The sequence below is a fragment of the Sinocyclocheilus rhinocerous genome, unplaced genomic scaffold (assembly GCF_001515625.1).
Source record: "Sinocyclocheilus rhinocerous isolate Xijiao unplaced genomic scaffold, SAMN03320098_v1.1 scaffold5064, whole genome shotgun sequence".
Lineage (NCBI taxonomy): Eukaryota > Metazoa > Chordata > Actinopteri > Cypriniformes > Cyprinidae > Sinocyclocheilus > Sinocyclocheilus rhinocerous.
The window spans coordinates 55,555-69,229 of NW_015636846.1; the positions used below are offsets into that span (position 1 = coordinate 55,555).

Genomic DNA, 13,675 nt, shown 5'->3' on the forward strand with positions numbered 1-13,675 from the left:
TACTTACAGGCTGTTAGTCAGAAGCGCCAGACTGTCCTTGCAAAGTTGGAACTGCCCAACTTTATAGAAACAGCCTTTGTGCCACAGAAGTATTGTAGGCTACTGGTTCAGGAAACAGTCCTCATCCTCCATAAAATGCGCAGCACACTATTTGGGTTATAGAAGTGTTATTTATAGAAGAATATTTGGGTTGAAGTGTTCTGGAACAGTGTTGTAAATACAACTTAACCACTGATTTCTAGTTTTGGAAGGCCAAACAAAGTAGTTTCGCTTTCACAACAAAACACACAGCGACTCCACAACATGGTGGCAGCGGCGGTGGCAACAGCGAGAATAAAAGTTACGCCTTCTTTCTTTGCGTGAACATTTGCAACTTTACAGATCTTCTTTATGCACCAAGAGCTTGTAACACTCCAAAGAGAAAGGAAAAATTGAAATCGCATCATATGACCCCTTTAATGCACAGGTAGTTCCAAGTCTCCAAGAGCTTGTAACACTCCAAAGAGAAAGGAAAAATTTAAATTGCATCATATGACCCCTTTAATATATTTCACTTGAAATACTGCATTTCACATGTGACACTGAAGTCTTCAGTGTCACATGATCCTTCAGAAATCATTCTAATATGCTGATTTGGTGCTCAAGACACATTTCTTCTTATTAGCAATGTTGACAGTTGTTCTGCTTAATATTTTTTATGGAAATCATGAAATATTTCTCAGGATTCTGTTATCAACAGAATTTCAAAAGAATTTTCAGCTTTTTTATTTTTTTTTAATGATCTAATGGAAATTGAAAGTCTTTACTGTCACTTTTGTGAAGTTTAATGCATCCTTTCTGAATAAAACTATTGATTTCTTTTAAAAAAATCATTGACCCTAAACTAAAAATTTTTATTTAAAGATTTTCAGAAGAAACATCGGAGACAAAATTCACAAAATGAAATGGCATTTGCTACTTATTTTACTTCCATAATATGATGAATTTCTGAGTAAATCAGGATATTGTGAAATTCAATGGATCATGGAAAGTGGGTGTTCCACACTAGAATGGAGAAAAATTTAAATGCAAAATCTTATTGTCTCAAGGACTTATCCATTGCCTGCACCCATATCAGAAAAAAAGCTTTTAAACTGAGATGTGGAGGACAAAGTTGAAGTTCATATTGAAATTCAAGCTGGTTTGAGAAAGGCAATAGTAACTTAAAACAATGCCTAAATAACACAAAAGAATAGCCCAAATGGCCTACTTGTAGTCATCCAAGTTGTTTCAGAGGTGGCAAAATATATTTCATTTTGTTGAAAGTTACAAAACACAAACTCATTTTCCTTTAACGAAACATGCACTGATTAATCATGCACTATGTGACCAGGAATGTGTATTAAAGTGTGTGAAATTTGAATTTACATAGACTTGAAACACATTTGAGAACTGCTTTAAGTCTCCTGAGTTATGAAGCAGCAACCTCTGAGAAATAAATTTTTCCTCTGGGAGAGTGTGTGCAACACATGACAATGAAGAATTGATAAACAGTGGTTTCCATGAGAACTAGGGATTTAGAGATGTTCAATGACCGAACAGATGGGTGGCCTGGGATAAATTAGTCAAGGCTGAGGTGTGTTACAATAAGATAGTGTCATAGGATGAAGAGCTCATTGCTGAGTGGCAGTTGTGGAGTTGATGCTTATTTCTTTCAGTATATGATTTATGTCAGTTTGCACAACAAGGGTCTGCTCTTACATGCACCTTACACGTGACACAGGAGAAGGGGAGTGGTGAGGCCAAAACAAATCCAGGCACAGGCACATTAAGTACAGACTCAGTGTGTGAAGTCATTTTTGATATTGCACACTAAAACAACATAAAAGTAAACTAAATTAATCCACATTCAACCAACGCCCATGCACTCAGCTTTCATTCACTCAAATACTTCTAACAATATCACTTCAGAGATTCGAGCTTTAACAGGAAACAGATAATAAACACACACAAACAGACCTGCCTTTACTAATGTGACCTTGTATTTGCTGCCAATGAAGACATCAACACACACAATATTTGTTTTGCAATTTCAACAGAATCCATTACTGACATCCAATAAAAATCCATTTTAATGACCTGCGAGGCTTTCGAAATATTCATTGTTGATATAATACAAATTATTTACTGTGTAATCATAAACATCATTAATGAATTCTTTTAATGCACTCTTCAAAATGATCACAATTACAGCAAATTATTGCACTATCCCTACCCCAAAAAGAAAACAGATATATATTATGTTTATCTGTATATACAGATTGACAACAGCTGAGCTTGCATCTTTTAACCGGCACCATGCATCCACAGCATACCAGACTAATGACTTCAATAGTATTGCATTACAATAGGCATACTGCATGCAGGATTTTCCTTCTGCATAGAATTCATTTCATAAGTTGCATGCATATGGATTGGAACTACAGCTAGAAAGAGCTAAAACTGTCAAGTGATACATAGGCAGTCAAATTTGCTTATAAAAATTCATGATTGAATATTTATGATCCTAGAACACGTCTAGAATCTAAGATTGAATTGCTTTGTGTTGGTACCTTTCATGGTGGTTGCGGAGGTCAGTCTCAGCAGCAAGATCTCGCTGAGGAAGAGGAGGAGGAAGGCTCGCATGTTGTCCTTTTTTCTCAGAGAAAACAATACAGAGCTCATATAGTCCACTCAAACCTCTTCTATCTAAACTTCTACAATTGTTCTTTCTTGAATCATATGTTTTCTCCTTGTCCTTCAAAGTGACCTCAGATCAGGTGTCAGTGCACACTGTGTGTGAGAGAAAGTGTGTTTGGAAATGGGTGTGTGATTGTACGACCATCTATACTGGATTATTAAGAAGAGGGAGGGACCCTATGATGTCACACTGTAGTTGTTAAACCTTTAGCTTATCTCTGTCTCTCTCTCTCTCTGTCTCTCTCTCTCGCTACACTATTTCAGCACACTTTATTTCTTCTTAAGCTGCATCTTTTCTTCTGCCTCAATTCAGTGTTCGGGATCAACTTCATGAAGTAGTCACTGTAATAATATCACAAAGCAGTATTTGGGACCCTCATTAGAAAGGAAAAATACATTTGTGGTGTTACGAAATATTTTTGTATTATGTTTATATTATTCGTGTATTATTTACATTAACAACATGGAGCATAAAGCAACTCCATGATAAACAAATGTATTACAACTAAATTAAATAAATCATTTTGAATTTCACATCATAGGATAACAAGGTTTTCAAAAAACTACATAAAATGTAGTTGTTTTTGTTAAAGGGGTCATATGATGCTGCTAAAAAGAACATTATTTTGTGTATTTGGTGTAATGAAATGTGTTATTCAAATAATAAATGAATACAGGATGTAAGAATTTAACCAAGATCAACAAACGATACATAATTACACACACACATATGGTATATACTTCAATACTTTTTAAAACAATTTTCTCAACAGGTCTCATTAGTCACAATTCCTAAGAAATGTGAACTACTTTGACTAAATACACATGGTACAATTCATATTAGAAATATGAAACCCTATGTAAGAATACAATAAAAATGTGCTGAAAAATCTATCTTCAGATTTGACAAGAATGAAGAAATTCAAGCAGGTTAAACAAAGTACTGTTTAGTTACTGAGGATAATTGTTGTTGAGAGAAAACTAATGCATCATATTGCCTTGCCTTTTTTATCCTTTCCCAGCACAGTGTGGCTGTTCAAAATATAATGTAATACCATATGTTACCCATTTCTCAGTCTATTTAACCACAGCTAAAGGAGAAAAACATGAAGAAATGTTTGAAGACTGATTGGAATCCATTCATTAATAATGAACATGTTCAAAATCTACAAAAGCATGATATTTATAGCATATATCAGTGTTCCAGGTTTCTGACTAAACATAATTGTTTCCAGTTGATTACCAGAAAATGATTTTATATATTTGTTTGTACTTACGGTCAATTGTCTAGAAGACCTTTGAACATGCCATTGTGTCTCAGGAGTCTCCTGTCTCCTATTAGCCCTGTAATAATAAATTATGGGTCAGACAAACTTCAAATCATCTTTACAGTTGACAAATCATTGTGACTAAACAAATGAACTGCTGGAGTTTAAGTTTGAAAAGGTCTAACTACTAAGATCTTTGCAGTCAGATTGGAAAAGCAATGAGATTTTGACACCAGGTTATAAATTCAAGGCCAGCTTTTTTTACCAAATGTAATAGTTTAAGAATTGTCCATTGAAAAACTTACACTTACAACCCAAATAAAAGTTTGGGGTTGGTCAAATTTTTAAATCTGATCAAAAACAGTAGTATTTCCAATTATTATTACATTTTAAAATAACTGCTTTGTATTTGAATATATTTTAAAATGTAATTTAATCCTGTTTTGGCTAAGCTGAATTTTCAGCAGCCATTACTCCAGTCTTCAGTGTCACATCATCCTTCAGAAATCATTCTAAGATTCTGATTTGTTTGTAAAGTGACACTTTTCATTTAAAACAAACAATATGAAATGACTTGACAGAGAATTGTCATACTGTATACAGCATCGAAGTCTAGCGTTTTTATGATTTGCACGTTATAAGAGGTAGGTCTATTTTAAACAGTACTTGGACTGCATGACAGCATTTGACTATTTTACATAGTTACTGCTGTTTCTGTCTGTAGTGACCAGGAGTTAGATTTTTTTCCACTCCTCACTCTTGGAGGTGTTTCAGGATAAATAATTGAAAATTCAGCGCAGATGTTTCATTACAAAAATGCCAGCTACATCACAAACAGACACACAAATCCCCAGCCTTCAGCATCAGAAGACCATGAATATGAATTATATGTTTGTGAATTTTACTCTGTATATACTATATATACAACAAAAGCAGGCCAGGGACTTTCAGTCGCTAAATCGTATGTGTCAGGTCACCTGACGGATCTTTCCTCATTGTTTTCAGGACTGGCGTGTCTCTGCTGTTGGCAGTAGTCACATGTTTAAGAGTCGTGTTTTTGAGATGTCAGGGAAAGAGTGATCACCACTCTTCTGCTCTCTGTCGTTGTTTGTTTGACGTCCCAGTGTCTAAGGACACTGTTTGTTTGATGTCCCAGTGATGTACAGCACTGCATCTTTCAGACTCTAATCGAGAGGAAGTTGCATTCACGATGGAAATTGAATGCAATCATCCGCTCTGGCCAGAAAGTATCCTGATCATGGGCCCCCTGACAGCGGGACAAAATTCTCTGTTAATGAATCATACTGCTGATGGCAGTTTTTCCTTGGGCACAGTGATAAAGCAATGTGCCAAGAGTTGTCTAAGGGATGGATTAATATTAGTCATCTATAAATTTCCAAGGTACTAGTTGGATCTCTGTGCATGTCAAACTGCACTGCCAGTATAAATCTGAGCTCCAGCAGGTCAGGTATGACATTACCACATGAGACATAGATTTGGCTAGTGATTCCCTACCTGGAGATTTTTTTTTAATTTGTCTTAATTTTAATTTGTCATTCAAATTGGTACAAATTATTATAGTGTATTCTCTTTGGTGATGCTTCATACTTGTGCTTCTATCCACTTCCTTTGTCGGCCGCCTCCAGTTAGTGGAGCTGTAAAAAAATAGTCTGTGATGCTATATGAAATTTCTAATTGTTTTTCCCCCTGTATTATGTAGTGAACATGAAAGAGTTAACATGTTTTATTTATGTCACATGATCATGGTGGAGGGTCACAGGATTACATGGGAATGGGGAAATCAGTCAGCTGTTCAATGACAGATGCTAGGGAGAGGGGGAGAGCAGGGTTATTCTTTGTTGACTATATAAAGTCAATAAAATATCTGTGCAATAATAAAAAATGTAGTAGAAAGTACTTTCTGCCTTACCGATATTTATTTTTTGAATCACAAATGCATAGCTTCCTTGACTTAGTCTCTCAGCGGCTTTAAGTCAAGACAAAGTAGCCGCTATATATTATTATCATAAATATACATATACTGGTTTGTTGCGCACATAGTTTTACCGTTGACAGCACTTTGTTATTCTTAATGAATCAAAATTCTTGCATATTCACAAATATGCAAAAGCTTACTTCCTCGCTGAAAAATAAGGTAGAAACTTAGATTTCACATTCTGCAGGTTTCATCAATGTGCCAGTAGGTGCCGACAAGTGACTGTCTTTATGAGTGAATTACTGAATCATTTGCTCATTTGTTCAAAACATTGAATCAAGAACATACGTAACTACTGACTTCCTGCATCTGAATATAGCTACTTCTATATTATATAGTACGTGAAAAACAGTATGTGAGCCAAGTAGGTAAAAAGTTCCCGGATGACCTGATGGATACTTTACTGTCCCATGAGGCCATGGGAGAGGATTTGATGGCAGTGAAGTGACACTTATTGAGGCCGTTGATCACATTTCAGTGAAAACATGGCAAATGTAAACGAATTTCACTCAGGCAACTACACACATTCATTTACAGCTTTTTAACAGTCATGCTTTCAAACAAATGTATTACCTACTATACAATATACAATTTCGGACACAGCAACCGTCTTTATGAGTGAGTCACTGAATAGAGTAATTATTAAAGAAATACATACTCGGAGAATATGCATTTAAGGATGCAGCCACTGTCTTTATGAGTGAGTCGTTGAATCATTTACTAAAACGATTCGTTCAAAAACACAGGAACTAAACTGTATGTCTTTATGAATGAGTCATTAACTTTGGCTTCATTTGCAACAATTTCTTATTATCATAGCAAAAACTGATAAAGTAACTGGGTATTTTGTGTCCTTCCTGTACCTTCCTGTTTATTGAACTGTCACATGAAAACATGTTCCTCTTTTGTAAGTCACTTTGGACAAAAGTGCCTGCTAAATGCATAAATGTAAATGGAAACAATATCATGTGCCGTTTGTTTGAATATAAATATGTTTAAATAATATTCAAAATAAAGCTAAATGATATCTAGTATAATATGAATAATCAGGGACACATTTCTAGTTTAGTCAATGAAGGGGTGCTTAAGTAACCTACAGTACTAATGGGGCCATGGTGATACAATGTAAAAAGAAAAAAGAAAAAGTTGACCTAACTCAAAAAAATAGGGCAACCTATGCACTCAACTTGTTAAGTTAACTCAACTAGCAACCGACAACTTAAAAACTTTAGTTCATCTAATGAATAAATGTCAGTCTATTGAGTGTTAAAAAATCTGTCAGAGCAACCAAAGATTTTATAGCATTTATCATTGCTAATCTTTTTTAACAATCCTCTTTCTGTTAGAATTATGTTTGTTTCCAAAGCCTTCTACACATTATGGGTAGTATTTGCCTCTTAAAACTAAAGGCAAACATTTACGCTGATAAACAAATTGCAATGAGATGCACGTATACCTCAGCACACGATTCTCAACCATGAGGATCAACAAATTTTAAATCAGTAAAAATATGAACGCTGATCCAAAAGACAGCTAACTGACAGTGACAACAGCAGCAGCAGCATAAATTAAGCCAGTAAAATTTAAAACAATGATAATATTTTATTAACATAAAATGTTTTCAAGTTGCAATGCATGCTGGGTACTTGTGCAATATTGTTCAATGTAAAATAGTTTGTTCCGATGACTCAATTTGAAAAGTTGGGAGAACATTTGGATATTGTGAACAAATACTTGAGTGTCTGGGTAAACAAAACAACTTTTGCTAGCGACATGTTTAGAGTATTTTTGTGAGTTCTCCTACTAAAAATTCTTTGTTCAGGCTACTTTTTTACATTGGTTAGTAGAAGTTGGATTTTTTTTTTTACAGTGTGGCGTGTGTAATGTTTCGGTACAGATGATTGTGTGTGCTTTGCTCCGCAGCTGTGATTGGCTCAAAGGGAGAGTCGTGTTGAACCAAATGAACTTCACACACATGTTCCTGCAGAAGAAATTTTGGTCACGACACAAATATAAACAGACACGCATTCCAATTAACAAAGAGACGAAAACACAAGCAGAAAAAACACAAAGGTGTGGACAAAATGTGCTTGCATAAAACACTAAAATAACGAGCGCTTGACGCCCCACACAAAGGACTAAATTGTCCACAAAGTTCATTGGTGGCCCTTAACTTCAGCAATCGGTGGTGTTAAATGTGCAAATTTTTGTGTTTGTGTTTCTTCCGAGGAAGAAAAAGTGACTAATGCAGCTGTTGGCAGCATATGTGTGTGTGTGGGGAACTGATGAATTCAACTCAGGAGGGTGATTCATTATAAACATTGCCAGAAAAGTCGAAGCACACTGAATCATTAGGACTGTAACACTGACAAATAATGTACAAATCTGACCTGCAGCAGGACATTTATCAAATTTATCACTTGATGCACACCAATAAGAGTTAGAATCTCTTTCGGTGTCTGTGTCCAACACTTATCTCAAATAGTATGTAAGACTGTCTCAGATCTAACATATTATACTTTCACATTATGTCATGGTCATGTTCTAATTATGTTGCTGTTGTTTTATTAAGCAAATCCATTAAGTAGAATCAGATATAGGCCCAGGAATAAAAATGTTTCTATGCAACAAAAATAACCGCAGTGACATGATGAACAGGTGTTTCGCGCCGTAACTAACACTATCCCCGCGTTCTACGCCTGTTTCTCTCCACTACTGTACTGTCCGAAAATTAGTACGTCAAAGATTTACAGTATGCATAGTAAGCAAAGCACACCTGAATGAACTACTTCCACTAGACTCTGAAGTATACCTTACTACTATTCCACAAGACCTCAGTCATCGTTAAATGTGACGGGGCTGACGTCGTAGGTCAAAAGACAATTTCAATATGGCGCTGTCCTTTAAATTTATATAAAACAATAAATACTTTACCGGTTAAAAAAACACCTAACCAGATTGAAAATTAATGCCTTAAATTACATCAAATGAATTAAAGTGATATAGTGATACACTACTTTTTCTGAAGCATGGAAATCTTTCACTAAATCACTGGTGGTTCGAAAAATTTCACATGATGTGAAAATTCCCCACGTCACGTGATTTCAGAAAACGAGGCTATCCACCTTATTTTTCCATAAGAGTGGGCAAGGCCATTTGTGAATTTAATGTGTCTGGCTTCCAGTGTCATCTGTTTCCAATTCTTTTTAGTTGTACAAAACAGCTCGTTTTGCGGCTTGATATTTTAAACTGGTGTGTCTTTACATATTATTTTAATGTATTATCTTAATTATGAACATACTGGTTTGTAGTGCAAACCGTACCGTTTACTGCACGTTGTTATTTTTCTCGTTATTTCCCTACAGTGGCTAATGAACCGGAGGTCTCACACATTTACAGAAAACGGCTCACTTCCACGTTGAAAAATAAGGTGGATATTATGTCAGACTGATTAGAACATTGGTTTCGAAACCTTTCAAATTTTGGTTATATGGGCCATTCTACAGAATTGGTGCAAACTGCTGTCCTACAACCAAAAAACACATTTAAAAAGCATTTTAAAAAGTATTCAAATCTTAGATGTTTATTAAGATCCTTCTATTATCTATTGAAACCCACAATAATATTTAAAATATTAGTAAGCTTAATATATATAAAATCATCATTTATTGGGTGCTTTCAATTGGGAGGTGGCTGTTCAGAACCAACCCCTAAATTTCAACTCATAAAAATGATACTGAAATCATTTTTGTATTTTTTTTTTCCATTGTTGTTTTTAAAAGTATCTTTTGATTCTTGCTATACTGATTTTAACTGAACCCATACATTTATGATCCTGTGTCCCCCTCTCTCATAGCTACAAGGTGTGAGTAGATAGGTCCCATCATTTTGAGGTAAATGTGTTCAAAAGTCTGAAAAATCTGTGTGTAACTTTGAGGAACGTCACTACCGAACACCTTTTTTCTGCAATTAAGCACACTTTTTTGGGAGTTATTCCATAAAGGTAGTGACATCTTTGTTTTTGGGGGTGTTATCCTATAGAATTGTCACTACCGAAACAGTCACTACTGAAACATTAACATTGTTTCGGTAGTGACAAAAGTGAACACATAATCCTCATGGGGAAACAAAATTTTAGTACAGTTTTGCTATTTTTATTTTTTTTTGTATTTTAGTATGTTTTAGTAGTATTTTAGTATGCGAGTTAAAATTCTGTAATGTGATGTGGTTGCTACCAATTACTGTCACTACTGAAAATGTGCTGTCACTACTGAAACATGGGATGTTTTTTAAAGGAGTCATATGATGCGATTTCAAGTTTTCCTTTCTCTTTGGAGTGTTACAAGCTGTTCGTGAATAGATAAGATCCCTAAAGTTGCAAAGACTAAAGTCTCAAACCCAAAGAGAAATTCTTTATAAAAGTTAAGACTGGTCCACGCCCTCCTAAAACGCCAAATACACAAAATAATGTTCTTTTTTAGCAACGTCATATGACCCCTTTAAAAATAAAGTATACTGAATTATCAAGTAATACGTTTTTGTTTCATTGTATATTCAAACTAATGAATCCTTAACTTTTGTCAATAACCCTTCTAATTACTATTACTGTGTTTCAGTAGTGACAAATTTGGGGAGAGGACAAATATTCCCAAACTTTCTGAAAATACAATATGAGAATTAACTGCAGAATTACTAGAAATGTGTACCTTGGATATTATACAATTTGCATACAAACAAATTATTTGAAAAAAAAATACATTTTTTCCAAGACGTTTCTGACTCTGACTTTGGGCCAGTTCTGTAGAATGGCCCACTTGATATTCAGTAAAACAAAGTGAACCCCTGAACCACTGCTAATGGTTTTGATCTCGGTTCAGTTTTCATGAATTTTAATACAAGGAAATAATATAGAAAGAAAAATAGTCCTTAATTGTTCCTAATTGGCCTAGTTTGATAAGTCCCGACTAAGAACACAAAACCGCTACATGTAAATTAAAACATTTATTACATATCTTTCACATTAAATGGTATTATTTGTAGATTAAATGTAAAGGGGTCATATGATGCTTTTTTAAAGATCATTATTTTGTGTATTTGGTGTAACAGAATATGTTGACATGCTTTAATGTTCAAAAAACACATTATTTTTCAAATACTGTACATTATTGTAGGTCCTCTATGCCCCGCCTCTCTCAAACGCGGAAAACTTGAAATCGCATCATATGACCCCTTTAAAGTCTGCGAGAACCGGAAGTTGCTTTACACGTTGAGCTGTGTTCCCGTTGCATTTACAACATCTTGACCAGTAGTGTCGCGGTGTTTTGAGCGCTTCAAAAAACTGAATCATTTTGAGGTGCAACTGCTTCGAAAAGCTTTGTTTCTCCTATATCACTACTTACAAGAACTGTAGCATCTAGAGTGCAAACACTGCCCCATAGTCATAGCCAATGCAGCACCTAAAATACTAGCAGCATGGGGACTTTACACCAGTCGTTTTATCATCTGTTGTTGTTTTTTTGTTTTTTTTTGTTTTGCATTTCAAGCATCATAACAGAACAAAATAGGCTAACATAAACACAACTGTAAGTCCTCACAGACTGAGACATTCATATTAATCATACTATAACAGAGAAATAAACCATCATACAAGACATTAATCCAAATAAAATAAAATAAAATATACTCATGCAACCATAAACAATGTAGGGGATTAAACGAAGTCATACTTTTTAAACAAATCAAATAATTTCTTGGCTTTATCACTTCTCATAATTTTCAGGACCTCTGTATACATGGCAAGCTCCTTTGGGGATTAAACAAAGTCATACTTATTAAACAAATCAAATAATTTCTTGGCTTTATCACTTCTCATAATTTTCAGGACCTCTGTATACATGGCAAGCTCCTTTTTAAAGACATTCAACTGGGGTGCTGTTTTCAGAATTTTACATTTGTGAATGAAGTATTTTAATATGAGGAGTTTTATCATCTGTTGTTTTGTGATGCATTGATCACACTTTGAAATATTAAAAACACAAACACCGCTCCCTAGAGGTTAAACTGTGAAGTGTAACTGCAACAGGTTATTCAGTTACACTTGAAATGTAGACAGATTCATTGGACCATCAGTTCTTCACTACTGACATTGTAGAGAGAAAAATACCCCTTTCTTTGTGGCTCAGGCACTTAGCCTAGTTCTGATTGTAGTCGTTTCTCATGCTCTCTCTACTTAAAACACTATAGCAAACAAAAAATGGATAATTGTGTCTTTCATATGTTACACATTACCACATTGGTCTCCATTCGTTTCTCATAATATCAACAAAAGGAAGTATGTTACTCTGGAGATCTTTCCATTATCATTAAATGATCAATACAACCAAACTTGAAACTCTTATCATAGATTAATCACACTCATGTCATTCCAAACCCACATGCACATATGTCTCAGACTTACAGACCTCACTATGTTGTATAACACATATTAAAGCCATTTACATTTTTATGCTATAAACTGGAAAACACAGTCACATATCACACTTTCAGCACAGGCTGTAGGTAATGCTCTGTAATCTGGGCTGTAATCTCTGCTTTGACTAATTGTAGTGAGCTCTCTATTCTCTTGAATTAGCCCTGATACATGAAAGACCATCAGCCCAAAACACATTGTATTGCTTAGACACCTCACACTGCAATAACACACAGGCAAACATGCAATACAAACCATTCATAAATGTCAACAATTCCTTAGCACCTGTAATAAAACTTGTAAATAAAATTCTCCTGTATAACAAAGTTTTATTTCTCACAAAAAAAACTCAAAGGCATCATTCAGACAAATTTGACAATTCTGCCAAATCATTTCCTCACTTAATTAATGACGCAAGTAAATGATGACAGTATTTTCAGTTTTTACTGAAAGTGAACTATACCCTTTAACTGATACAATTTTAAATACAGTAAATAATGTAAAAAATACATACAAATGTCCATTATTGCAACAATAACTGTTGGAAGGATTTGACGTACACTCATTAAAAAGATAAATAGGAGAAATTGCAGAGCTCAATTTGGAAGCTGCAGGAAAGGAAGCCCCTAATTTCAGTTAAAAAAGCCAATCACCTTTTTGATAGAGGCATCGTTTTTATCCTGTGATTCAAGCTTATGAACCAGATCTGTGATAACATTGCGGTCATATTTTTCTACTTATTTAAAATATGTCTTTTTGATTTTGGTCAATCTTCAAGTATGTAGAAGCTGTACTTGTATAACTATTACCTACATAGAAAATAGCTGCCCAGATGCTTCCAAGATGGTCACCAAGTGAGCTTACTTGTCTTAAAAATAATTAAAATTAGCAGTCTGATTTGTCTCAATACAGAAGAGCTTGAAATCTCTAACAAGCAGTGAAAGTTTAAAAGGTAATGTACTAAGAGGGTAATACAAGATTAACGGTCTGTGATTCAAGTAACTTTCAGGATTAATGCATTAGGGATCTTTTTCTTTGAACACCAAAGATTGATTGTCTGAGAGACGGGCCACAGATAAGATTAGAAGGCACTAACAAAACATTTCAATCAATTACAAGCATATTGTCTGTGACCAAGATCCCGTTCTATGACAGAAAATTGTCTTTAACCAAAAAAAAAAAAAAAAGGAACAAAAATAAGAAGGAAGCCATTTTAATTTGCGA

The 13,675-nt window shown here is 34.7% G+C and overlaps 1 protein-coding gene across 3 annotated transcripts in view; it reads right to left on the bottom strand.

Annotated features, from left to right (window-relative positions):
- The window catches only part of LOC107748202 (target of Nesh-SH3-like), a 20,544-nt gene extending 17,718 nt beyond the window's left edge, over positions 1-2,826 (bottom strand). For all 3 annotated transcript variants that reach the window (XM_016562906.1, XM_016562904.1, XM_016562903.1), the window contains exon 1: positions 2,592-2,826. In XM_016562906.1, coding sequence (XP_016418392.1) covers positions 2,592-2,703 — 112 coding nt within the window. In that variant the 5' untranslated portion in view covers positions 2,704-2,826. The remainder of the gene's footprint in view (positions 1-2,591) is intronic.
- Between the last annotated feature and the right edge of the window lie 10,849 nt (positions 2,827-13,675).